Genomic DNA, 25,326 nt, shown 5'->3' with positions numbered 1-25,326 from the left:
AATGAAGTCATTTTGACAGTTTATTCTTTTACATGAGCTCTTAATTCTATTTCCCTAAAGACATAATGATCATGTTTCCATAGCCCGTGAAGTTACTTTTAAAAAAAAAAAAAGCCTTGACTCTGTTTAGGATAAGTTACTTTGAGTGATTTGGATGTAGGACTTATCTTAAGAAGATTATATACGTTATAGAATCTCTGGGCTAGAAAACACCTGTAATGAATGTTTTTCCCTCAGGACCATGATCAAGTTAGTTGGAAACTTAAGTTTTTCGAGTACGGATAAGTTGGTATAATCCAGTTTTATATATAACCATAATGAGACTATATAAATTTTCCTTCTTAATGTTCTTTTAAATCTGATGTAATTTCAGATTTATAGGAAAACTGAAAGAATACTATTCTTTATGTATTCTTCATGTAAAACACATTCCAGTGATAAATGTAGTTAAAAACAGTAAAACATTCCTCTAAACCTTTCATTCAGATTCCCCAGTGTTAGCATTTTACCAAATTTACCTCATTTTCTTTTTTTTTTTTTTAACTTTTAAAAGGAGCAAGTTAACAGATCTGACGCCCACTGTGCCTAGATATTTTTAAGTGTTTATTTCCCAAATACAAGGATATTCTTCTGTATAACTTCAGTGTTCTTACCAAAATCAGCAAATTGCAGTGAAACAATACTATTAATCTTTAAAAAGGCCTCATTCAGATGTTGCCAGTTGTGCATATACTCTTCTCTATAGAAAAAAAAGAAGAAAATTTGTGATTCAGAATGTAGCCTGAGATCAAGTGTTACGTTGTTTCATCTCTTTAGTATCCTTTAGTCTGAAATAGTTCTCAATCTTTGTCTTTTATAAATTTCACATTTTTGAATATTCTAAAATTTTTCTAGAATACCCCTCAATTTGGTTTTATTTATCTCATTACTGGCATTGTCAACTTTGATCGCTTGGTTAAGGTGGTGTCTCCTAGGTTTCTCCAATGTAAAGTTACTGTTTTCCCCTGTATAAAAAACGTGTCATATAGGAGCACCTTTAGAAATTACAAATACTTGATTTTTTGTGAAATTTATCCACCCATTGATTTGGCCTGAATCTTGTGCAACTATGGTTTTTAACAAATGGTGATTTTCTAATCCAGCCTTCCTTTTTCTGTATTTCTATACAGTGGTAGCAGATTTACCAGGTTCCTAAAATTACTTGCTTAGATGCCTGTTTCTCCCTACAGGACCATGAGATCTTCAAGGGCAGAGACTGTTCTTTAATCCTTGTAATGAGAGTTACTTTTATCATGGTGTCTTTGTAGTAATAGTTGTAATAATGTGACCACTTAAGAATAGTGAATGATACTCTGTGCCCCTCCAGTCTGTGCTACATTCAGTCTCCAGAGTGATCATTTTAGAAATATACCTGCATTCATGTCAAAGTTGTACTGAAAAGTTTTAAATGGTTCCTCATTACATTGTTAAATTAAGTCCATTTTTCTTAACAAAGCTTGCATACCGTGTCATTATCTGGTCCTTATTTATACATTCGCACCGCAAGCGTTTCTGATCTACCAGTGGGACGATACTACTAATGTTCATGCACATATACACACACACACTCTGTGACTCATTTCTGAGAAGACTTTCATTTAGATGTCTCTTCACACTTAAGTTTCATCCTTTCCCCTGAAAGTCATTCCTTTTCCTTGAAGACAGAGTATTCTGCCTTTTCTTTATGCTCTCATAACATCCTTTCCGGTCACAGCAGACAACATTTCGTAATGGTACATTGTGCAGAGCTTGGCTTGGGTCTGTCGTGGTCACTCGAGTCTCCCCAGAGCACTGAGAGAGTGTGGTATGTAGTTTGGCACTTCATAAATATTTGAATGATGAAGGTCCTTCTTTTTCCATTGTACCACACTTCAGCTTGAATCCATAGTATGTATATTGTATTTGATAGGTGGTCAGAAAATACTAGAACGAGTGTCATGTAATCTTTACAGCCCTGTAAAGTAAGTGGTGGTGTTTTTATCAACTGTAAAATGGAAAGAAACATGCCGATGAGGTTGTAGTTTAAGCGACATAGTTGAAAATTAATTCAGGTCTTCTGATTTAAATCCCACATTCTTTCCACTCCTTTTTCTGATCCAAAAATAGTGATTACTATACCCATCCTGGTCATAACTTTTCTTCCAAGGAGTAAGCATCTTTTAATTTCATGGCTGCAGTCACCATCTGCAGTGATTTTGGGGATGGCATCACTGACTCGATGGACGCGAGTCTGAGTGAACTCTGGGAGTTGGTGATGGACAGGGAGGCCTGGCGTGCTGTGATTCATGGGGTCCCAAAGAGTCGGACACGACTGAGCGACTGAACTGAACTCAACTGAAATACCCTTCCTGGACAACCCGTGTTACGTACCTTTGCTGAATACTTTTCAGATTTCCTTCAATCTGTTTCTGTTTTAGTAGCTGATAATTACCAAAGTGAAAGTGTTAGTCACTCAGTTGTGTCCAACTCCTTGCAACCCCATGGACTGTAGCCCACCAGACTCCTCTGTCCATGGAATTCTTCAGGCAGGAATACTGGAGTGGGTAGCCATTCCTTTCTCAGGGGATCTTCCTGACCCAGGGATTGAACACAAGTCTCCTGCATTGCAGGCAGATTCTTTACCATCTGAGCCTCCAGGGAAACCATTCTTAAATCATAGAAATGACCGTTTTAATGTTTTGTTCAAGTATCTTTTCTCCCTTAATGCTGTAGAGATCAACCTATGATCCATGATTAAATTTAAAGGGACGTTTCTTCCCTTTCTCTTTGCTTTTTCTCTCCCCTTTTCTCCCTCCCTTTAAAAATGTGAAAAGCCATTCTTAGCTGGGGTTGAAGGAATACTTAAAGAACCAGGCTGCAGGTCAGACTTTGGGGTGAAGTCAGTAAAAATAATATTGAAGAAGTTGGAAAAGAAATACACAAGAATACTGGTATACGAGAAGCATTTTCAGAGAAAGTAATCAAAAGATTCTCATGTACTCTTGGGTAAGAGTGCTGCATCATGTTATCAGTTAATTATTTGGAAAAAGTATAACAAAAACGTCACCAATTGACTCATCTTTTGGGGGGAAGAGTTGAAGTTTTCTCTCAACTTAATGATTTTAGAATTACAAATAAAAGTTAGTGAGCTGGTGAATTTACAGATACAGAATCTCTGGATAAAGAGGATAGGTAGAATTATGAAATACGTGGCTTTTTGTGTCTGAGTGCTTTTACCTAGCATAGTGTTTTCAGACTTTATCCGCGTTGTAGCATGTATCAGTAGTTAATTCCATTTTATGGCTGAATAATACTCCACTATATGGATGCAGTTTTCTACCTGTCTTAATATGAGCCAGAATGAGATTGCAGGGGAGAAGGCAGCGATAAACCCAGATGCAGACTTGCTAAGTCACAATCTTTTTGTTGCCTATTTGATTTGTTGTTCAGTCGCTCAGTTGTGTCCAGCTCTTTGTGACCCCATGGACTACAGCACGCCGGACTTCCCTGTCCTTCTCCATCTCCTGGAGTTTGCTCAGACTCATGTCCATTGAGTTGGTGATGCCATCCAACTGTCTCATCCTCTGTCATTCCTTCTCCTACCTTCAGTCTTGCCCAGCTTCATTAGATATTCTTTGCTTTTTTAATCAGAAGTATTTTATATTTCTCAAATCCTGAAAAAAATCACCTTCATTGTTTCTCAGAATAGTTCCTTCTCTCCTAGAATTCCTTTTACCTGAAGTTGGCACTTTAACTTCGAGCCTCCATATCTCATAACTTTGCTTTCACATTTTCTTTTTTTGTGCCCTTCCATTAATAAAAATGGCACCTGGCTCAGAGTCTTTCTCTTTTTTGTTCTTAGTCTTGCCATCATTTAGGAAGAAAGATTTGTTTGATGCATACTACACGATTCTGTCTGTACTTGCTAACAGGGAAAAATAGTCTAGTCTTAGTTGTAAAAAAAAAATCTGTTATCACAGAATATATAATCTGATATCTATATAATAAAAGGTAAAATTTAATTATATGTTCATTGTAAAGTATTTTGTTCTCAAAGTCTTATTTAGCTAAAGAACAGTCTAATCAGTGCTAAATTTTTATACTTTCCAGAAAAAGTAATCTTACAAAGTATTGTTTTGTAATTTTGTTTTAATCCTTTTTCTACAGTCTGTTCTGTGAGTTCATTTGAAATGTGTTAAAAAAAAAAAAAAGAAGAATGTGCTGGAATGCGTTGCCAACAAACTTCCCATGTGTACTTTTTGAGACTGTTGGAAGAAAACATCCAGTTTAGATCCACTCATTGACCTATTGGCAGTAGGTAACACAGTCAAGGAAGAGGGATAGGTTGGAATGTGTAGTCTTCTCTATACGTTGTATACAATGTATAGAGTCCTCTCTATAGGCAGCTGCAGTCCAAGAGGAGGAGGAACCCAGATGGCTCTGAACTGAGGGTGTTAACATAGTTCTTTTGTTAGCTTCTCCCTTATGAGGAAGAAATGAGTGAGGCCTATTAAGAGAAGCCAGTAGTTCAGTGGTTGTTAATCTTCTCTGGACTTCAGAATCATCTGCGGAGCTTCTAAAAAATACAGATGCCTGGGACTCATTCCCAGAATTTTAGGTTCAGTTTGTTTGGGATAGTACATCTATAAGTTTCCTGGAGTGATCTAATCATGCTGCCAGAGTTGAAAATCGCAGCGCTAGTGGAAATCCTACATAGGAATTTCCACCCTACATAGGTGGGGTGGTGGATTTTTACTACATTTGTGCATAAATCCACAAAACGGCACTCCTTTCCAGAAGAGTACCACTTTGTCATCTGGACAGATGTGCTCTGGAGTGAGAACAAAAGTGCTCTGATAGCATCAGTTGCTAAGCTTTTTAAGTAAGTTTTCTCATTTGTGAAATGGAGATAACAAACTATGAGAGTTGTTTTGAAACTCAAGATTATGTGTTTGAAATGTGCACACAGGATAAGTGCACATTTAATAATGTCATCATCTTTATAGTAGATAATTTGTCAGCATGCATGGAGTATTATTAAAGGGTTCTCTTAAAAATCTATATTCATATAGATTGCCATGTATGTGTATAGTCCACATTTGGCATTTTTAATGGCAGCTGAATATTACATCTTGACCTTTCCTCAGTTGTGTGATATATGGGTTATTTTCATTTTCCACAGATGGTGCTAGAACCAGAAATCATGTAGAAAGATTTTCCTTGGAGTACAGTTCCTTAAAAAATGAGATTACCAGGTCATATTGTATGTGGTCAGTATTTCAAAAAAACTCTAAAGCAAGGGTTTTGTATGATGTACTATTGAGAATGTGTGGCTGTGCTTTGCCCACTCAACCAGGTGACTGGATAAGGAGGAATGTGTCTAAGAGCTGCTTGATGGACTTAAAACAGTGAGAGATTTTCAGGAAGCAGGTTCATTTCTAGGCTTTAGGTTCATACAGCAAGAAAAGTTACCTCAAGACTTAGTTTATATTTCTCAAGAAGAATCTTGATAAGAGTATTAGATGGTATTTGAAGAGACACAGTGATCTAAAACGTTTCTTTTTAAAAATAACAGCAGCAGTGTAAGAGTAAATTACATTTAGTCATTAGCCAAATTGATTCTGTATTTGTAGGAAAATACACTGAAAAGCAGGAGTTATCTTTACACATGTAATTTTTCTGAGATGTGAAGCTGTTATTACTAACCTTTTCTTTTTGTAAGTAGCAATGGCAAGTGAGATGTTCAAATTGTTCATATGAATACTCTCAGTAAAGAAACTATAGATGACTTCATTTTATATGCAGACAGTTTATGGAAATTAAGATTTTTCAGGAGGTGTATTCCTGCCAGAAATAATGCCCTAGTTACTTAATCTGCTCCTTGGCTAATGAGGTCATGCAAGCCTGGTACCTGTTTAAAAATAAATATGTATTTGTGTTATATATTTTTAAGGGACCAGGATCTATTCTTATTTAAAGCCAAATATAAGTAAATTTTTGAAGAATAATTAAATACCAGACTGTTCCTCCCCATTTCTTTTTTCCAATGTGAAATCAAAGCAATTATCACTTCCACTCATCACTAATAACCCTTCTTTTGGTTTGTGTTTTTGCAGGAGGTATATCGAATTCCGAAGAAAAGTCAAACTGAAAAGGAGAGCACAAGTAGGTATTCAGAGATATTTTGTGCATGAAAAAAGTGAAGTGGAAGTGTTAGTCGCTCAGTCATGACTGACTTTGCAACCCCATGGACTGTAGCCTGCCAGGCTCCTCTGTGCATGGAATTTTCCAGGCAAGAATACTGGAGTGGTTTGCCATTCCTTTCTCCAGGGATCTTCCTGACCCAGGGACTGAACGCGGGTCTCCTGCATTGAAGGCAGATTCTTTACCATCAGAGCCACAAGGGAAGCCCATTGATTTTCTATGTTACCCCTCAGTGTCAAGCAATTAAAAAGCTTAGAACTTCTAACATTCAGAAGAATTGTGAGATACTTTGGGAAATATGTAGTCTAGCTTTTTCCTCATTTTAAAATATGAGGAAATCAGCTTCTATATATAAGATGATTTCTTTGCTTCACATATTCAAAGGTACAGAGTCAAAATATATACTACTGGTATGATTCCTTTTCTTATTTTACACATAGTGAAGAAATAGCCACATTTTAAGGAAATTAACACAAGGGAAAGGAACCTAGATTTGAAGAACGAAATAGTCATTGGGCAGATCAAAGTGAAAGCAGATAATAATGCTTCTGAGTAGTACTTTAGGGCAGCTTTCGAGGCAGTGGCAGTGGAATTGGGTGAGAGCCATTTCAGAGACTGAGTGAAGAAGTTAGCTTCCATCTTTGAGTAGCAAGCTGGCATTTGTTTTTTTGAGATGTAGCTCTTTGGCTTTAATAACTTCCTTAGTTACTGCCATTTTTTTTTTTTTTTTAATAAGAGACTTTTCTTTTGAGGTGGTCATGCTTCAGCATGCCAAGCTGTTCTTCTACAACTTGTAAATATGCAGCATTATAAGGGCAGTGAAAGGCTTTTGCATTTTAAATTGAAAAGCCTTATTAAAGGTATCGGGAACATCTTGCATGTATGTGTTCCACAGAACTTGTTAGAAATGATGAAAGCTTGAACTGAGACTTTGGTGGAGAAAGGTAGGAAAGGGCATTCATGGAAGAGTGTTTTAGGGAGTAAAGCACACAAGCATACAAGACCTTGTGTTTCGTCCAACTTCAGGACTGGGTATGTGAAGGAGAGTCCATTGATCCATTTGTTGGATAGAAATTTTATCATACAGTTATACTCGATCATGTGAAGAAAAGTCTTCAAGTAAATTTTTTTTAAACCCTTTTTCCTTAGTAACCGAACGAGGAAGGGATGCTGTAGGCTTCAGAGATCAAACAGTTGCCCCAAAGACTCCTAACAGGTCGAGAGAGAGAGACCCAGACAAACAAACTCAAATTAAAGAGAAAAGGAAACGAAGGGGCTCCCTCTCACCACCTTCTTCTGCCTATGAGCGGGGAACCAAAAGGCCAGATGACAGGTAAGTGGCCTCTGTGTGTTATTCTCTGTCATGAGCAAGTCATTTTTTGAGAGCACAAGCAACACACTTCTGATTTGGGGCAACATGGGCTTTTGTAATAAAAGTATTCATAAATTTTGAGATAGTCTCTTTTGACAGTAATAATATTGTAAAGACTAATAGATTTTTGTTGCTCGGATGGCTTTGACTTCATAACATTTAAGTGCTATTTGAGGAGCCAAAGATTTGTTCTTTAAAGGGGTGTATCGGTTGATGGGAGATAACCTTTCAAAGATAATAGTAATTTTTCCAAACAAAACTCAGAACTTTTGTTTTCTAATAACTCTTGTGCCATACTTGTTCAAAATGTTTGATCCCTGTGGCAGAGGCTGTCTTTGTCATGCTGGTAGAAAAACAGGCCACATGATAACCTCCTGGGAACTAGAAAACATTTGTTCACAAGAAGTTCTTTTGAAATTAAATATACTTAAAAAAAATTGAGACGCAGTAGTTATGTAATGCAGTTGTCAGGATTTTTTTATTATGTGTTGTTCATTAAATTTTGTCTTTTTAAGCTCTAGGGGTTCTTTTTCTATATTCTAAATATTCTGCTAGTATATTTCCCTAGTTTACGACTTATGTTTTGATTTTTCTGTATATTTAAATATTCAAGATGTATTAATTACGATGTTATTGAATATATCATAGTATTGTATGTTTCTTTTATAGTCAATGTTTACAATATTTTAAGAAATTCTTCCTTACTTTTAAGGTGATTCTGTGTGTGTGTACTTTTTTAAAAAATGAGATTTAAGTCCTTAATCCATTGGGAATTAATTTTTGTATATATTTTACTGTAGGGGCCTGGTCTCATTTTTTTCTAAGTGAATACCCAGTTGCCCCATTATCATTTACTTCTGAAAGCTCCTCTTTTTCCCACTGATCTGCAGTACCGCCTCTCTCCCAACAGGTCTTCACATACGGGAGGATCTGTGACTAGGCTCCTATGACTGTTATTTAAGTCTTGATAGCAAGTAGGACAGATCCTTACTTGATCTTCTGGGATGTCCCTGTCTTTTTCTCACATTTATTCTTCCTTAGACTCTGCTTTGAGTATTTGCATATTCTCTGTCTAGTTAGGTATTCTTTAATATTTTTGTAAAGTTTTTCATTAATGTTTTTGTTTATAGTTTTCTTTAGGAAAACTTTAAAAATACACATCTTTTGGTATATTTATTTCTGAGAAACATACCTTTTGTTACATATTCAGTTTGGTTTTAGTGTTCAGATATGCAGTTGACCATTGCATATGTTGATCGTATGTTTGTTAAGCATATAAAATTCTTACTAATTTAAAGAGTGTAAAATGTTTTTTGCCCATTATGCCCCACGCTCCCCTTTTTTGTCCTTGTCAACAGTCTATATCGTATGAATTTGTTTTGGTTTCCCTTTCTAATTCTTACGCGTTGTTCACGTTACTGTGCTATTAATACCTTCAGTGCAAATCATAGAATGAAAGCGTTTTTTATCTTGGAAATTGATTCCTACTCATATTTATCATGGAGTATTTTTTTTATGATTTTCAGCCAGTGCCAGATTGGAGTTGGCATGGTTACTGGTTTAGCACTGAGTGACATAACATTTGCTAGTGCCTTGGTTATGTCTCTGATTTAGGGAAAAACTTTTTGTGGTGCTTTATTGTTTTCTTTCTAGATATGATACACCTACTTCTAAAAAGAAAGTACGAATTAAAGATCGCAATAAACTTTCTACAGAGGAGCGTCGGAAGTTGTTTGAGCAAGAGGTCGCTCAGCGGGAGGCTCAGAAACAACAGCAGCAGATGCAGAACCTGGGAATGACGTCTCCACTGCCCTATGACTCTCTTGGCTACAATGCCCCTCATCACCCCTTTGCCGGCTACCCACCAGGTTATCCCATGCAGGCCTATGTGGATCCCAGCAATCCGAATGCTGGAAAGGTGCTCCTCCCCACACCCAGCATGGACCCTGTGTGTTCTCCTGCTGCTTATGATCACTCTCAGCCCTTGGTGGGACATTCTACAGAACCCCTCGCTGCCCCTCCACCTGTGCCAGTGGTGCCACATGTGGCAGCCCCTGTGGAAGTTTCCAGTTCACAGTATGTGGCCCAAAGTGACGCTGTGGTACACCAAGACTCCAGTGTCACTGTCTTGCCAGTGCCAGCCCCAGGCCCAGTCCAAGGACAGAATTACAGTGTCTGGGATTCAAACCAACAAGCCGTGAGCGTACAGCAGCAGTACTCTCCTGCACAGTCTCAAGCAACCGTATATTACCAAGGACAGGCTTGTCCAACTGTCTATGGTGTGACGTCACCCTATTCACAGGCAGCTCCACCAATTGTGCAGGTAACTAATTTTGGAAACCCTCTTTTCTCTAAATCTGATGAAGGTGGATGTCCTGTCTTTGAGCACTTTTAGGCTGCTAATTTTGAATATACTAATTATCTGTTTTGTCACAAGTTATTTAAAGCTTAAGATAAAAATAAGTAATTATCTCATCGTTTCTGTGGGTCAGGAATTCAGAAGCACTTTTGCTGGATGGTTCTGGCTCAGTCTTTGATAGAACTACAGTCAAGCCGTTAAGCAGGGCCGTAGTGATCTGAAGGCTCGACGGAGGATGGAACGTTTACTTTCAAGCTCACTCACATGTTGTTAGCTGGTCTTGGTTCCTTTCCCCACTCTAAATAGGACTGCTGATAGTATTCCAGCTCATTTCCCCCAAGAGGGATTGAGGAGGGAGGGAGGGAAGGTGACTATTTTTGTGGTTTTTAATCAAGTTAAAAATATTTTTGTAAAACCAATACATTTTAAGCTTTTCTTAAAAAGAAGACTGTTTTAAGGCATCATCTTCATCACATTGCTGTGTCCCTCCTATCATTCCTCATCACCCCTTAAAGGTGAATTGTTGTGATGGCAGAGACTCCCTGAGATGTTGCCTGTATACATTACTTAGTATTGAAGTAAAAGAAGTAATTTTTACTTCTGTTAGTTTTTTGTGTGTGTGTGAGGAAGCTGTACCAAAATTTTGCTCAGAAGACTATGACAAAGTATCCTGCTTTTTCCCCCCCCTTTTTAAAGTGTCCTGCTTTGATTCTGAAAACCTAAACTGTATTAACTGCCTTCATTTTTTATGATCTCTTTTACCACGTTTATATATTTTAAGTATTTTGAATTTGGAAGTTTTTTTTGATGTTTTTCTGTTTAACATGATTCTTAACCATTTTTTCTTAACCATTTTCCAAATTATTAAATTCTTAATAATTTTTCCAAATTATTCTATATTTTTATGTATATGTGTTTTGATGGCTATATAATACATTTGCTTGTAAGGTGATTGTTTATCTGTTTTTCCTGGAGTAGTTGTTTAAATTGAAAGTTCTTTTTCATAATTATAAATATCACTGCACTGGATCTTCTTATGCTTAGTTTTGTATGTGTGTGATTTTCCTTTCATGTTTGGCTTAGAATTAATGTTACAGTGCTAAATACAGCTGGTAAGAGAATGGGCATTATTGGTTTTTGGCTGTTAATTTTCTTAGCTTTTTACAAAAGATTGTTTTACAAATTTGTAGTAGAATACTCACATTGAAAGTTTAAAAAAGTTAATCGATGTTTCTTCCAGTCAAGATATATGTCAACTTGAAGTCAGATACTGCTTTATTAGAGCTAGAAATGTATGAATTGTGAATTTCTTCATTTTATCTTTTAGAGTTATGCCCAGCCAAGTCTTCAGTACATCCAGGGACAACAGATTTTCACAGCTCACCCACAAGGAGTGGTAGTACAGCCAACTGCAGCCGTGACTACAATAGTTGCACCAGGGCAGCCCCAGCCCTTACAGCCAGTAAGAAATATTTTAGTTGATAAAACTGTCATTGGCTACCTGTCATTAGGGCCCCATTCTTATGACCTCATTTAAGTTTAATTACCTTATTTAAGGGCCCTGTCTCCAGATACAGTCACATTGGGGGCTGGGGCTTCATATGAATTTGAGAGAGGCAGAATTCGCTTTATAACAGTGATTATAAAGTTTTGGGGCTTCCGGGTGGCCCAGCAGTAAAGAAATCCTCCTGTAGTGCAGAAGACGCAGGAGACACCACAGGTTCGATCCCTGGGTTGGGAAGATCCCCTGGAGGAGGGCATGGCAACCCACTCTAGTATTCTTGCCTTGGAGAATCCCATGGACAGAGGAGCCTGAAGTTTTTATATTTTTTCATAATGTAGCATTAAATTTTTAAAAGCTATTTAGGAAAAATATTTTAAACTGGGGGAAAAAAATCCACCAACTTCGTCACCCATTTCTATATTTTTTAAATGTAAATATAAGATTTCAAACATAGAAAATAAATAATGGATAAATGTTAGCGTTCTATCACATTTGCTTATGTCCTAAGTCCATTCAGCTGATCAGTACCCTGGAGTTAGTTATATGCCATTTAGCACTGGGTTTTTTTTTAAGATCAAAAAATACTGTTCTAGATAATGAGCTGCTGAATATTTTTAAATATGATGCACTGGATAGTGAACTTGGAGCGTGCTCTAAATTTTCTGATAGATTACTAAAAGCTCTTCATGTAAACCATCTCTGATCATTTCCCAGATTGTACCCTTCTTTTTTTTTTTTAAGAAGTATATGTAATGTTTTTATTGAAACATACTGCTAAGGTGACTACTTTGTCCTTTTCAGCCAAATTGAAAGAAATGTCACTGGGACTTCCCTGGCAGTCCAGCAGTTACGGCTCCATGTTTCCACTGCAGCGGGTGTGGGTTTGATCCCTGGTTGGGGAACTAAGATCCTACGAGCCGTGTGGTGTAGCTGAAAAGTGAAAGAAAAAAAAAAAGAAATGTCACTGATCAACTGATCAGGACCTTGTATGTGTCTTTCTTTTTAGCCTGAAATGGTTGTGACAAATAATCTCCTGGATTTACCACCCCCATCTCCTCCCAAACCAAAAACCATTGTCTTACCTCCCAACTGGAAGACAGCCCGAGACCCGGAAGGCAAGATTTACTACTACCACGTGGTCACCAGGTAAGAAGAGCTGCTGGATCCCCATGTCACCTTTCAGGTGGCCAAAGAAGCTGCCTCCACGAGAGAGTTTCATGTTGATAGACTTGTTGCTAGCTGTTAATTGTGCTTGAGGGCTGCTGGCTTTCCAGAAACACATCATAAATGTTATGACATATGTTAGACTTCTGTCCTTTTTAGTTAACATTCTGGTGTTTTTAATCTGCAAGACTCTTGTGAAGAAAATTAAGGAATCTTTTTTAAAAATGGTAATAACTTCATCTAGCATAGTAGATTTCTCAGGTCATGGGCAGACCTTTTCTGTAAAAAGCCTGAGAATAAGTATTTTAGGCTTTACATGCCTAACAGTCTTTGGCACACAACTGTTCAATTCTTCTGTTGTTGCATAAGCAGCCAGACAGTACATAAATGAATGGGCATGTCTTTGTTCTGAGTAAACTTAATTTGATTCGTGAGTCTTAGTTTGACCCATGCTGTATATAAAAAAACCTGATTTATCTTATTCTTAGAATTTAAAAATATATTTTAGGCAGATAGCTTTATGTGAATATATGTGTTCTGTATACATTGGTATATAATGTAAGTTGTTGGGGTGCATGTTTTGTCATCTGCCTTATTTACCTGTCTATTTATAGAACTTCCCTTATCAATTAATATAAAACTACATCATTTTTAATACTTGCTTATTTGTTGCAGGGGTCAGTAGACTATGCCCATCCCATGGGCTACTTGTTTTGGCAAATAAAGTTATTTGGAACACACCCATTTATTTAGGAATTGTTTACGGCTGCTTTCGTCCTCCAGTCACAGTAGACTAGTTGTGAAAGAGATCATTTGGTCCACAAGGTCACAGATCCTTTATAGAAGTTCCCCTCACCCCTGCTCTTCTGTATGACTATACCAAATTTTATTTAACCCATTCCAATGGATGGATTTTCACTATTTTATATATAGCTCTAAACCTAGACATTCTTACAGACACTAATAATAATTTTACTATCTTCTTCAGGCAGATTCTTAGAGGCAAAATATTTGGTCAAAAGTGATATACATTTTAAATTAACATGTATTTACAGCTTATCATTTAAAGAAAAAAAATCATACCAATTTTGACTCCCACAAAATGTATATACAAAGGTACCTTTTTCTTTATGTAGGTTCTTTAACTCATGTAAGATAGTAGATAAGAAATCTTACTTTCATTTTCAGTTCTTTTATTTTTGAGATGGAAAGTCTTCATTAGATTATTGACCATTTTTATCTCTTGTGAATTGCTTGTTTGGGGCATCTGCCATTTTCTGTTAGCATCGTTAGATCTCTTAATCCAAGAATATTGCAAGTTCTTGTTGGTAACGTCTTGTGACAGAAGGAAATGAAAAATTTCATACAGTCAAGTATTTTCCCTTTCTACTTAGGTCTTCATTACTCCTGTAAAAATGTCTTTATAAAACAAGCCCTTGTTATACTGCTGACTGAAAGTGTTGTGACTTTAAAAATCAATGTCTGCAAATTTTACCAGAACTTTGTTTTTTTTTTTCAATACCAAAGCAAACTTTATCACTTTTTCCCAGGAAAAAAAAAATTGTATTTATTTATGTCTGCACTTTTCTAGTTTTTCTTCAGCTAGCACCTAAGAGTATAATACCTCCCTCTCTGTTTAATTCCCATAATAAAACCCACAACTGCATGTGGTTCTTTGATTACAATAGAAATCTTGAGCCCTTTTTTTAAAATTAATTCTGTCAGTTAAAGATACTTTCATAATCACCTACAGAACTGACTGACGTCAAATGCTTTTAACATTGCTGACTAAAAATTGCTGTGGTAGAAAAGCACAGGACTGTAATGACAGGATGGACCTGTCAGGTATGTTGCTAGCTTCTTGGAGGCTTTTGACATTTTAAGTGATTCCCCTTAACAGCATTTCTTGTGACAACTGACTTCTGACTCCTGGATATGAGTTTCCTTACTTCTACTTGTTACTTCACAGATCTAGGTTTTTCAGCAAAAACAAAGCCACTTTTGCCTGCTTACCTTCAAAACAACCATAAACATGCAATGAGGTAATTTCCTGGCAATCCAGTAGTTAGGATTCTGGGCCAGGATCCCAGGGTTCAATCCCTGGTTGGGGAACTAAGATCCCTGCAAGCTTTGCAGTGCAGCCAAAAGAAAAAAGAAAAAAACATGCAAAGAGTTAACATGGTTGAACTTTTTCTTTTTTTTTTTTTGTAGTCAGTTGAGACTATTTTTAGCAGAGGGCACAAGTTTTTAACCTGTTCACATCTTTTCCATTTTGTCAATCATCAAACCAGAGGAGCAAAACTATTATTAATAATACAAACAAGAAGACTCCTAAAGCAGGAAAGAGTTTTCTCACGTGATCAAGGATTGTGAGGAGGGTGTTGTGATTTATTTTATTTTGCTCCAAGTACATACTAGGTACGGTTATGATTGATCTCTTCACCTGCAAAGGAGTGGCATAGGCAGGCGCCTACTGCATGTACTTTCCTTAGCCTTTGCTGAATCCTTATGTAGGACATTACGAGCCAGATGAGAGCCAGACAGAATATTTGGTTTTACTGTTGTCTTTGATACCTAGTAAACGTTGCCACAGCGTTGGCTATAGAAATACAGTGGCCTAAAGAACATGTCTCTGGGATAGAGTTCTTGCTGTTGGGAAGAATGTCGCTCTCATGGAGCTGACTTACTCTGTGTTTCATTGCGTGTTATATTTTTATGATCGTATGAGCAGAGATACCTATGCCAGGGTCCTCTGTTTTCTGGCCATGACAGCATGGCTGTTCTTACCTTCTTCTAGGCAGACTCAGTGGGATCCTCCTACTTGGGAAAGCCCAGGAGATGAGGCCAGCCTTGAGCATGAAGCTGAGATGGACTTGGGAACCCCAACATATGATGAAAATCCCATGAAGGTGAGTGTGGCTTACTTGTTTCCTGGGAGTCTTTGTCTTGTCATTTTTTAGTACCATTAGCCATGTACAAGTACCATTAGCCATTGCTCCAAGTACATGCTAGGTACGGTTATGATTGATCTCTTCACCTGCAAAGGGGTGGCATAGGCAGGCGCCTACTGCATGTACTTTCCTTAGCCTTGGAAATTCTGTTTTCCTTATTGTTCTGGAGAATTAGGCGTATGAAACATGCTTGGAGGTGGAAGGGGATCCACACAGTACAGAAGTAGGTATGGTAGAAAAAAAATAAAAACCCTTAATTTCTTTTTATTGCTCCCCTTTCATCATATTCCCTCTCTGGAGATAAATACCGTTAGCTTTTTAATGCAAGTGTTCTCAACTAGGAGCAGTTTTGCTCCTCAGGAGACTTTTGATAATACTTAGGACAGTTGTGCTTGTTACAGCTGAGGGGATGCTCCTAGCTTCCAGCCGAATTAGGATTAGAGGTCATGTAAATCAGTGTGACTCTCAGCAATTGAATTAACAACTTTTATCCTTTTTCACTTGGAACACGACTCATTGTCTCCAAGGAGGTGGTGTCTTGAATGAAATCAAAGATAATATATCTGTGTTCTAAGATTTGAATAGTATTTAATTTGAAAATAAGAGACACTTAACTAGTTAGGTCAGTGGAGAAACATGGGAGAGAAAAGTAGGGAAGGAATTGGAGTAAGAGAGAATTAAAGTGGAAACAAATCCATACCTCATTTTATATTTTATTCACTTTGAGGGATATGTTTTTCTTTGTTCAGTGTTATAGTTAGCATTCCTTTAGTCTGAAGAATTTCCTTTAATATTTCGAGTATTTCAGGTCTAGTGGTGATGAGTTCTCTTGTTTCTGTTTGTCTGAAAAGGTCCTTATCATAACTCTTATCTTCTTGGTAGATTTTATTTTTCAGAGTAGTTTTAGGTTCCTGTCAGCATTGAACTGAGAGTAGAGAGTTTCCTTACGTCTCCTGTCACTACACACGCACAGCGTCCTCCACTGTAACAGCCTGCCAGGGTGTGGTGCGCTCATTGCAATCTGAATCTGCACTGGTACATCGTTATCACCCAGTCTGCGGTTTGCCTCAGGGTTCTTGGTGCTTCTGTGGGTTGGACAAGCGTGTCGAGGCATGTGTCCCCTGTTAGAGTGCGCCGCCTGGTCTTGCTGTGTTGAAAGTCCTCTGTGCTCCCCTCTGCATCGTGTCGTCCCTCCCCATCCCCCATCCCCATCCACGACAACCTCTGAGCTTTTTACTATTCTCTAGTTTTGCCTTTTATAGGATGTCATATATTTGGACTCTGTAGCCTTTTCAGATTCACTTCATTCACTTAGCAGTATACATTTAAGGTTCTCCCATACTTTTTCATGGCTTGTTAGCCTATTTCTTTTTCGCATTGACTAATATCCCATTATATTAGATGTGCCTCATTTTATTTGTCCATTCACCAGTTGATGGACATCTGGGTTGTTTCTACTCTTTGACTGTTATGAATAATGGTATATGAACAGTGGTGTACAAGTCTTTGGACATACATTTTCATTTCTCTTGGGTGGATACCTAGGAGTGGAATTGCTGGGTCAGTTAGACAATGTTAATATGTGCGTCTGACTTCTTAAGTACCTGTCCACCTGTTTCCTCGAGTCGCTGCGTCGCGGTGCGTGTCCGCCAGTAGTGAGTGACGTTTCCGTGGGAGAGTTCTCGTAGAGGCAAGTGTGTGTGCTCAGTCGTGTCCCACTCTGCGGCCCCGTGGGCTGCAGCCCACCAGGCTCCTCTGTCCATGGGATTTCCTAGGCAAGCATACTGGAGTGGGTTGCCATTTCCTTCTCCAAGGGGATCTTCCTGACCCAGGGATCAAACCTGCATCTCCTGCACAAGTCAGAGGCTTTGGATTTCTTCCAAGACCATAGTCTCTATCATGGGGACCTAGTCTGACTATGATAACCAGGGACTTATTTGGATCACCTTCCTCACTGGTGTCCTACTGTATTCACCCAGCTAGCATCTCAGACAGAAGGATGCCTGTGGGGTATGTGTTTCTTCCTTCTGTTCTTGTTTTCCCCCCCATCTTTAGGGTCTTCATTTTGATTTTAAAGCCCTTGGAAGTGAAGACCATAATATTGTAAATTTTCATTAATTCATAGGCATTTTGTGAGGTATTACACATAGAAGGAAAAATAAATCTGAGTACTAGTCTTCAAGAAGTTCAGTCTAAGAAAATAGCCACATCTATAAACCTGAAATACAATGGGATAATTGCTGTAGTTGAAGAATGTACAGAATGCTGTGGGAATACAGTGATTAATGGTCTAAGAAAATGCACCAGTGATATGTCATAGAAAAAATGAGTTGACCTATAGCTAAGCTGAGCAAGAAAGAGGATTCTGGGCAAATAAAGTAGTTTTTGTAAAGTATAAAGTCACTACAAGACAGAGCATATATATAGAGAGAGAACAATAAAAATAATTTGATTATGGTGAGAGTTTGGGTACATATGGGGTAGTGAGCCAGACAAAAATACGGAAAAGTATGTCAGATTTTAATGGTCTAAGATCTTGGTGTCCTCCCAGTGTGATTATTGTACGATTAAAAGCCAAGGATGCTTTTAAAGCAGTGAGTCCGGCAGTCAAGTGTGTCCCCAAGTGAAACAGGCCCGTTTGAAAAAATGAGGTTGGTAGCAGTGGAACCCAGATTGAGGAGTATTGTAATAGTTTAGGCAAAGTGAGGAACTCAGAATGCAGATGTTGAAGATTCATGCAGAGGCATCTGAGAGGCATCACTTGGGCTAAGGACACAAGTGGATATGAAAAAGGCCAGGAACAGCCCCTGTTTGTTGAAAGTGCTGTGGAAACAATTTGTTCCTGTTTCCCCACTTCCTGCCCCCCCCCACCCCCACCCCCCCCACCCCACCCCCCCCCCCGCCTCTTTTTGGTGTGTAGTGCCTGGTCTAGAACCAAACTGAAGTTATTTTGCTCTTTTTGTTATCAAAGGTGGCAGGAACTTCAAAACAATATACTGAGTTTTTTTTATTGTTTTCAAGGATGTTTCTTTCTTAACCTTTGAATTGGCATGTACAGGTTCGTGCGTTGCAGAATTTAGTTTGAATCACATGCAGTGTTTCTGATAGCTCAGCTTCTTCTGGACCAGGCTCCTGGACAGAGCTCAGGTGATTGTGCTCAGTAACTGGTTTTAAACAGCCTCACCAAGTCAGAGATTCAGTTAGAAATGCACTGGAATTATTTTGCTTTCTGAACACATACCCCATTCAGAGGGAAGCAGGACGTGCCTGTTGACACAGTGCCCTCACTAAGAGCCTGGCCTCCTCTATAGGACCCAGAGCCTTGAGGTAGTTGTCATACCTTGAGGGGTTTTCTGTACTTAACTGCTGTTGCTACTCATTTCTGAGACCCACAAGAGAATAGCTTAGGGTGTGATGAAATTATCTTGGCTTATGCAGGGTGTAGTTGATCCCTTGCTACCTGAGGTCTTACTGTGGAGCACACCCATACTCTACTGCTAGGAAAAAAATAACCACAAAATTTCAAAGCAAAACGTGAAAATTTGCGTTTTGTTTCTTGAAACCAGAGGTTGAATCTGTGTGTTCTTTCTACCCTGCCCTCCCTTTCCTGGTCCCACAGCCAGAGAAAGTAGAAAAGGGGAAAATATGCAAAGCGTTTATAACAAGTCAGAGAAAGCTGATTTACAGAAGCCAGGGGGTGCGCCACCTTTCTCTGGAGCCAGTCCAGAGCAGAGGGAGTTAAACTGTCCCGTCATCACCAGCACCTTCGTACTGTTGATGGAAAAAGAGGAATCAGAACTGGTGATAGGCTGGGACTAGAAAAAACTGCTGTAAGCAGCCAGCAAAAACCTGAAGTACCTGTAATGCCAGCTGCAGTGCCTACATCCACCTGAAGTGAGTTGTATTCGAAGAGGGATGCTCATAATCTTTCCCATGGACAAGTACACTTCTAGGAAGGGGCTTGATGACTGGCGGTGACCTAAAATGTGGGAAGATGGCCTTGCCTGGCAGATGCTCTGAATGCCAGGGCTGGCAGCCCCTTCCCTCTCTGCAGTGCCTGATTGGGGTGGGGCAGGGGGAGGGCAGGGACTGGCAGCTTCCCTGCTCGCACTGCTGGAGGGAAGCATTCCGAAGTGTGTGATCATTTCAGCATTTTAAGACTGAGGATCTTCTGTCTTTGAATCTAGTCATCTGGTCAGTGACTTGGATGACTCTCATCTCCTCCCCTTCCTACCCCCAGTACCTTGATACCTCTTCAGTCTTTCCATTCCTGGACTGAGGCTACCAACCTTGAAGGAGCCTCTTCTGCATGCTGAGGCTGTCTCCTACAGTCTAGGAGACTAGGATGCAGAGCATGGTATTTGGACCACGATCGGGTGGGAAGCGCATTCTGCCTTTGTCCCAGAGTCCTGGAATGTCAAGAGATGGGAGAGGTGGAGTCGGTGAGCCTGGGGCTAACTTCACAACGTGGGGCGCTGCATCTCACAACAGGGACCTGAGCGGTCCAAGTCACACAGCACATTCCTTTGCAGAGGTAACCGGAAACAAATGTTTACCGGCTATACCCAAGATCGACTTTCTCTTGGGATAAAGAATTAGAACTTGCTTTATAGAAATGAGGCTGGAGCCAGATGGCTGGATTTAGACATGAAGTGAGAGTGATAACAAGAGCTCGGCTGACTCCAGGTTGTGTCCCGTTAGGATCCTATAAATAATACCAAGAGTTGGGTATCCCATCTGGGGGCATCACTGACCTGACCTCTCATCCTTGCACCGTGGTGTTTTCTTTACCATTTCTAGACCTCAAAAAAGCCTAAGACAGCAGAAGCAGACACCTCCAGTGAGCTGGCTAAGAAAAGCAAAGAAGTATTCAGAAAAGAGGTAAGGTTGGCTGGGATGTGGGCACTAAGCTTGGAAAACTTAAACTTGAGCCCCATTCCTTCTTGTCCAAAGTGGGCACAGCTGTTTGCAGTACTAGGTGGCCCTGCCTTTGGGTGTCCCCTTGCTTCTGTGGCTGGACTCTGCAGTTGTTGTTTGGTGACACGTGGGTATGGTCCTTCGCAGCTGGATAATAAGCACTTTCATGTCCATTGTATCATTTTACCCCCACAACAGCACTCAAGGTAGAAGCACCGAATTGTCATTCCTCTTCTTGAGGAGGAGCTCTTGAGGTTCAGAGGATACAGGCTCTAGACAGAAGACTTGAATTTGGGCCTTCTGGCTCAGAGTCCCGATCTCCATGATGGCTCATTTGGTGGCTGCCTAATCCTCCAGCGATGGAGAGAAAGCAGCTCCTCTATATGCTGCTAGAAGTATATGTTTCCAGTTCTCAGAACACTAACCTTCCTGCCCCGGGGCATCCAGATTCTAAACTCCAGTCTTCATTCATTGAAGGGGTTCATAGTCCATTGGAGGAAGCACACCTGCAAAGAAGTGATGGGGCTCGGAGGCCACTACTCAGGGTGTGAGGAAGGGCTCTTGAGTCAGGGGTCGGGATTGACCGGATATGCACTGCAGGCGGAAGGTGGCATCCCTTTGCTGGACTCTGGGGGGCTGTGGCTCAGGGTGTGGCAGGGGTGGGGGAAGATGAGGCTAAACGGTATTGTGCTGCTTCATACTGAATTTCAGGGAACCACTGCAGGATTTTAAGCTGGGAATAATGAAATCCCCTGTTGTACTCAGGGAAACAGATTGAAGGCAGAGTACGGAAGCAGAAGACCACAGAAAAACTTGTGATCAAAAGCCTTCCTCAAGGATAAACCTTAGTGTTTCAGTGTCACTGTGTAAAATGATCAGCATTTCAGCTCAGCCAGCTAGCAGCTGTTTATTTAGTGCCAGCCTGGTGATACAGCCTTGTCATTTGAGTGTCTGAAAGCTCACTTTCAGGAATGGGTAGACCCTGTTCATGGTGCTCCCTGATGAAGCGACTCACCGCCTCGCTCCCTTTGTCCTCTGGAGTCAAATTTGTGTCTTAGTGCCCCAGATACTTCCAGAGGTCCTGCACCTAGATCATTCTTGAGAGCTACAGGCTAGGACAGACACTACAGAGACAGCTCAGGAGGATGTGGGAAGTACCTTAGATGGTCTCCAACCAGTTGCTCTAACATGCGACCATCTGTCTGCTTTACACTGATGTTGTGTCAGTCCCATGAAGTGCAGCACTTACAGAATCTAAGCAGTCTTCAATAACAAAATACCTGCATTCCTGGGGTCACTGAGCCTCCTGGTAGCACAGAAAGGCCCTTTCTGCCCTGCCTGCAGGAGCCAGAGAATTTTGCTACTCTCTTTGAGAAGGACAGGAGACTTCTTAGCTGAAACCTGGGGCTGCCATGAGTTTCAGCGTGGCGTCCTGCTCTTCTGTCCCTCCATTGCCCAGTCCATCCAGGGGAGCCCTGTCCCTCTTGGGGCTACCCCGGATCCTTTTCTCTTGTCCCACTGGCATACTAGACGCCTTCTACCCACACCAGCCAGCCCGAGTGAGGGAAAGGGAAGGACAGGCTGGCTCTGCTTGCTGCCTTTCTACATTTCTTCAGGACAACGTTCTTGCCTTCTCTTCCCCCTGTCTGTAGATGTCGCAGTTCATCGTCCAGTGCCTAAACCCTTACCGGAAACCTGACTGCAAAGTGGGAAGAATTACCACAACCGAAGACTTCAAACACCTAGCTCGCAAGGTATTCTCCCCTGCTTGTGGTCTGACAACGTTCTCGGCACACTAGACCTCCTAAAAAGGTCCCTTTCATCATAAAAGGGGAGGTTTTCCTTGCCACATGCCCAGGCTGGAGACCCAGGAACATAAGGGGAAGATTTGGGAAGGGAAGCGACCCTCCTGGAGGGTAGTGGTTCTCTAACAGCTGAGCTGAATTCTGATGACCTCAGCACCAGCCTGCCCCAACCTCCCTGCGTCTAATTCACCCCCCAGTCTCACTGAGAAGGGTCCTGGGGCAGAAGACTGCCTTCCCCCCTGAATCATTTCCACTCTGATTGGTGGCCTGTGGTCTCTTTCTGTGTCCTGGACAGCTGACTCATGGCGTTATGAATAAGGAGCTGAAGTACTGTAAGAACCCTGAGGACCTGGAGTGCAATGAGAATGTGAAACACAAAACCAAGGAGTACATTAAGAAGTACATGCAGAAGTTTGGGGCTGTTTACAAACCCAAAGAGGACACTGAATTAGAGTGACCTACGGGGCCAGGGTGGGAGGCCGGGCAAGCTGGTCGGAGAGACTGCGGGGAGAAGGCATCCTGTGGGCCCTCTCCCCACCCCACCGTCAGGGCTGTGTGCTACGGGTGACACGACACCCTGGGGACTTCAAACCTGCGGATTTCAACTGAAAGCCACAATACTGAGCTCCATCTACAACACGTGGTCCCTGGTTGTGAGCTGTTGGTAGAGGCCATCAGAGGCGAGGGGTTAGGCCCTTGAGACCTTCCCTTCTGAGACCTGGTCAGCCTGACCCCACTCCAACCTGGGTCTCTTCCTTGGCGGTGCTGTCAGCGCACAGGCTCATGCGCATCCCCACCCACAACCCCGACCCTGACCATCTGTATTATATTTTAATGTATATGTGAATATATTGAAAATAATTTGTTTGTTTTTCCTGGGTTTTGTTTTTTGTTTCGCTTTTAAGCCTCTGTGTGCTAGGATCACAGAAGACTTTGTAAGGATGGCCTAAGTTCTCCTGCAAGGTTTGATTTGTTATCATGTAAATATTCCGAAGCAGGCTGCCTTGTGGTTTCGGCCAGCCTTGTGCTATGTTGATAAGATTGATTTACTGCTTAAAATCACTTTACTTTATCCAATTTTTACTGAACTTTTTATGTAAAAAATAAAATCAATTAAAGAACTTGGCGCGTTTGTCTATAGTGTTGGCACTGAGAGAGAAAGGAGATGGTGGTCATAGGTGTGTGAAGTCTAAGGTTAATCCTTGAGATTGGAGTTTATCCCAGGCCTTCCCCACAGGTCCTACTGTGACTGAGCTAGGCATCATACCACGTGCATTTCCGAGCCAAGGAAGTAGACCTGCCACCTCTCTGGCGCTGGGCTTCTTTACTTAGGTTAATAGGCCACTCAAGAGAAAGGCACTTGTCTTTCTTGGCCTTTGTTACCTTGTGGCTGGTGAGAAGTGACTTCCCAGCCATGCTCATCTGATGTCTGGGTTCCCTGACTCCCCACCATGCCCCCCTCCACTGGGCTTGGATCCTAGAGGGAGCTCCCATCAAAGGGGTACATCGCTGAGGTGATAAGAGGACGCAGGGCTCAGCGGAGACACACCCACCCTTGATGGACCAGTTGCCTGGGTGGTGAGAAGGGCCAGGGCGTTCAGGCCAGCCTGGGGCCCAGCCCCTCTTTGCAAGGAGGCTGGTCCCACCTCTTCCTCAGTGGGGTGGTTTTGCTCAGTGCAGCAATGCCCTTGGGGAAGAAGCTGGGGCCTGCCAGATCTTGGGGGCGTGGAGCAGTTGGAACACTCACTGCCTGCTGGGCACTTAGCGCTCTGGTTGGGCTCCTTTGATCGTCTCAGCCCGGAGGCACACGAATTGAGGAGACTAAGGTTCATAGAGGCTCAGTAACTCTTTATCTTTGTATCAAAGATTGTGAAAAGAGACAAAAAAAACCCCATCTATTTTAAAGGCATACCCATTAAATATGCTATTTAACAAGGTAGCCAAAGTATTTCCCGTGGGGCTACAGCCTTACACTGTTAACCCTAACTCAAGCATATATCAGATGGAGGAACCCTGATTTAACCCCCTTAACGTTTTAGTGTTATTAAGGAAGATGTTTCAGCTAATGTGTTTGAGCATATCAAAAAGAAGTGTTTCTCTTTGGGGTAGGTTTCCCATGCTTTCAGCATGTTGCTACAGCAGACAGGCCCTGCCTAGGAAGGAACAATGCCACATCCTGGCATCCATCAGGATCAGCCATACGCACTGCAGCCAAGCCCAACTCATGCTTTTACACAAGGCTCCAGGTTTCACATGTTCCCAGGAAATCCAGGCAGCCTTTTGTTAAAGGATGGTGACCAGGGAGTTGCCAGGTTTTAGAAAGGACCACTTTGAAGAGGAATTATGTTACTTCATTTCCCCTGGAGTGTTTTGTTGTTTTTGTTTTGTCAAAATCTTTCCCTTCCAGTCGCCCTTTGAAACCTTTAGGCTCAAATCCCCTCAGTAGTGATGAGGGTTACTGGCTAATCCAGGGCCAGTTCATTCCTCTCAATGCAGGATTTCACACTCATTGCCAATCTAATCCTCCACAGTCCTCTGGCCAACTCCCTGCTGGTGTGATGTCTCCAGTGCTTTGGCCTGTTTAAAGCTGACCGAACACCAAGCCTTTCTCTCCTGGGTTATTGCCCAAGGGTCATCTCCAGGTGAGGGTGGCTCCAAACCTGCCCTGATCTTAAGGATAAGAGTTACAGGGTTAAGCAGCCCTGGTAAACTGAGGAACAGCAGCTGCAGCAGTCTCCCAGCACAGCCAACACCAGTCACATCTCAGCGAGGGGACGGGATCTAGCCTGGGCACCTGAACAGTGGCTGGATCCAGTCTGCTGAGTTTAGGTGGCTGTAATTCTTCAGCACTGATCCTGATGGATGCCAGGATGTAGCATTATTTCTTCCTAGGCAGGGCCTGTCTGCTGTAGCAACATGCTGAAAGCACAGTGACGGACCTGCTGCTCCTGCGTTCAGGGAGGCCATATGCGAGGGGTGCAGGTGGTCTGGCTGCAGCTGCCCTGTCCTCAGGTAGGTGGGATGACCTGCCT

At 41.1% G+C, this 25,326-nt stretch overlaps 1 protein-coding gene across 1 annotated transcript in view; it reads left to right on the top strand.

The window, feature by feature from the left end:
• The window catches only part of SETD2 (SET domain containing 2, histone lysine methyltransferase), a 75,133-nt gene extending 51,730 nt beyond the window's left edge, over nt 1-23,403 (top strand). Inside the window, exons 13-21 of the mRNA XM_052636638.1 lie at nt 6,135-6,183; nt 7,372-7,555; nt 9,248-9,917; nt 11,281-11,415; nt 12,464-12,603; nt 15,419-15,530; nt 20,373-20,453; nt 22,142-22,243; nt 22,590-23,403. Coding sequence (XP_052492598.1) covers nt 6,135-6,183; nt 7,372-7,555; nt 9,248-9,917; nt 11,281-11,415; nt 12,464-12,603; nt 15,419-15,530; nt 20,373-20,453; nt 22,142-22,243; nt 22,590-22,751 — 1,635 coding nt within the window. The 3' untranslated portion in view covers nt 22,752-23,403. The remainder of the gene's footprint in view (nt 1-6,134; nt 6,184-7,371; nt 7,556-9,247; nt 9,918-11,280; nt 11,416-12,463; nt 12,604-15,418; nt 15,531-20,372; nt 20,454-22,141; nt 22,244-22,589) is intronic.
• The last annotated feature ends 1,923 nt before the right edge of the window (nt 23,404-25,326 follow it).

The sequence above is a fragment of the Budorcas taxicolor genome, chromosome 1, assembly GCF_023091745.1.
Source record: "Budorcas taxicolor isolate Tak-1 chromosome 1, Takin1.1, whole genome shotgun sequence".
Taxonomy (NCBI): domain Eukaryota; kingdom Metazoa; phylum Chordata; class Mammalia; order Artiodactyla; family Bovidae; genus Budorcas; species Budorcas taxicolor.
The sequence above is the reverse complement of the archived record's forward strand: the minus strand, read 5'-3'. Positions and strand labels throughout refer to the sequence as shown.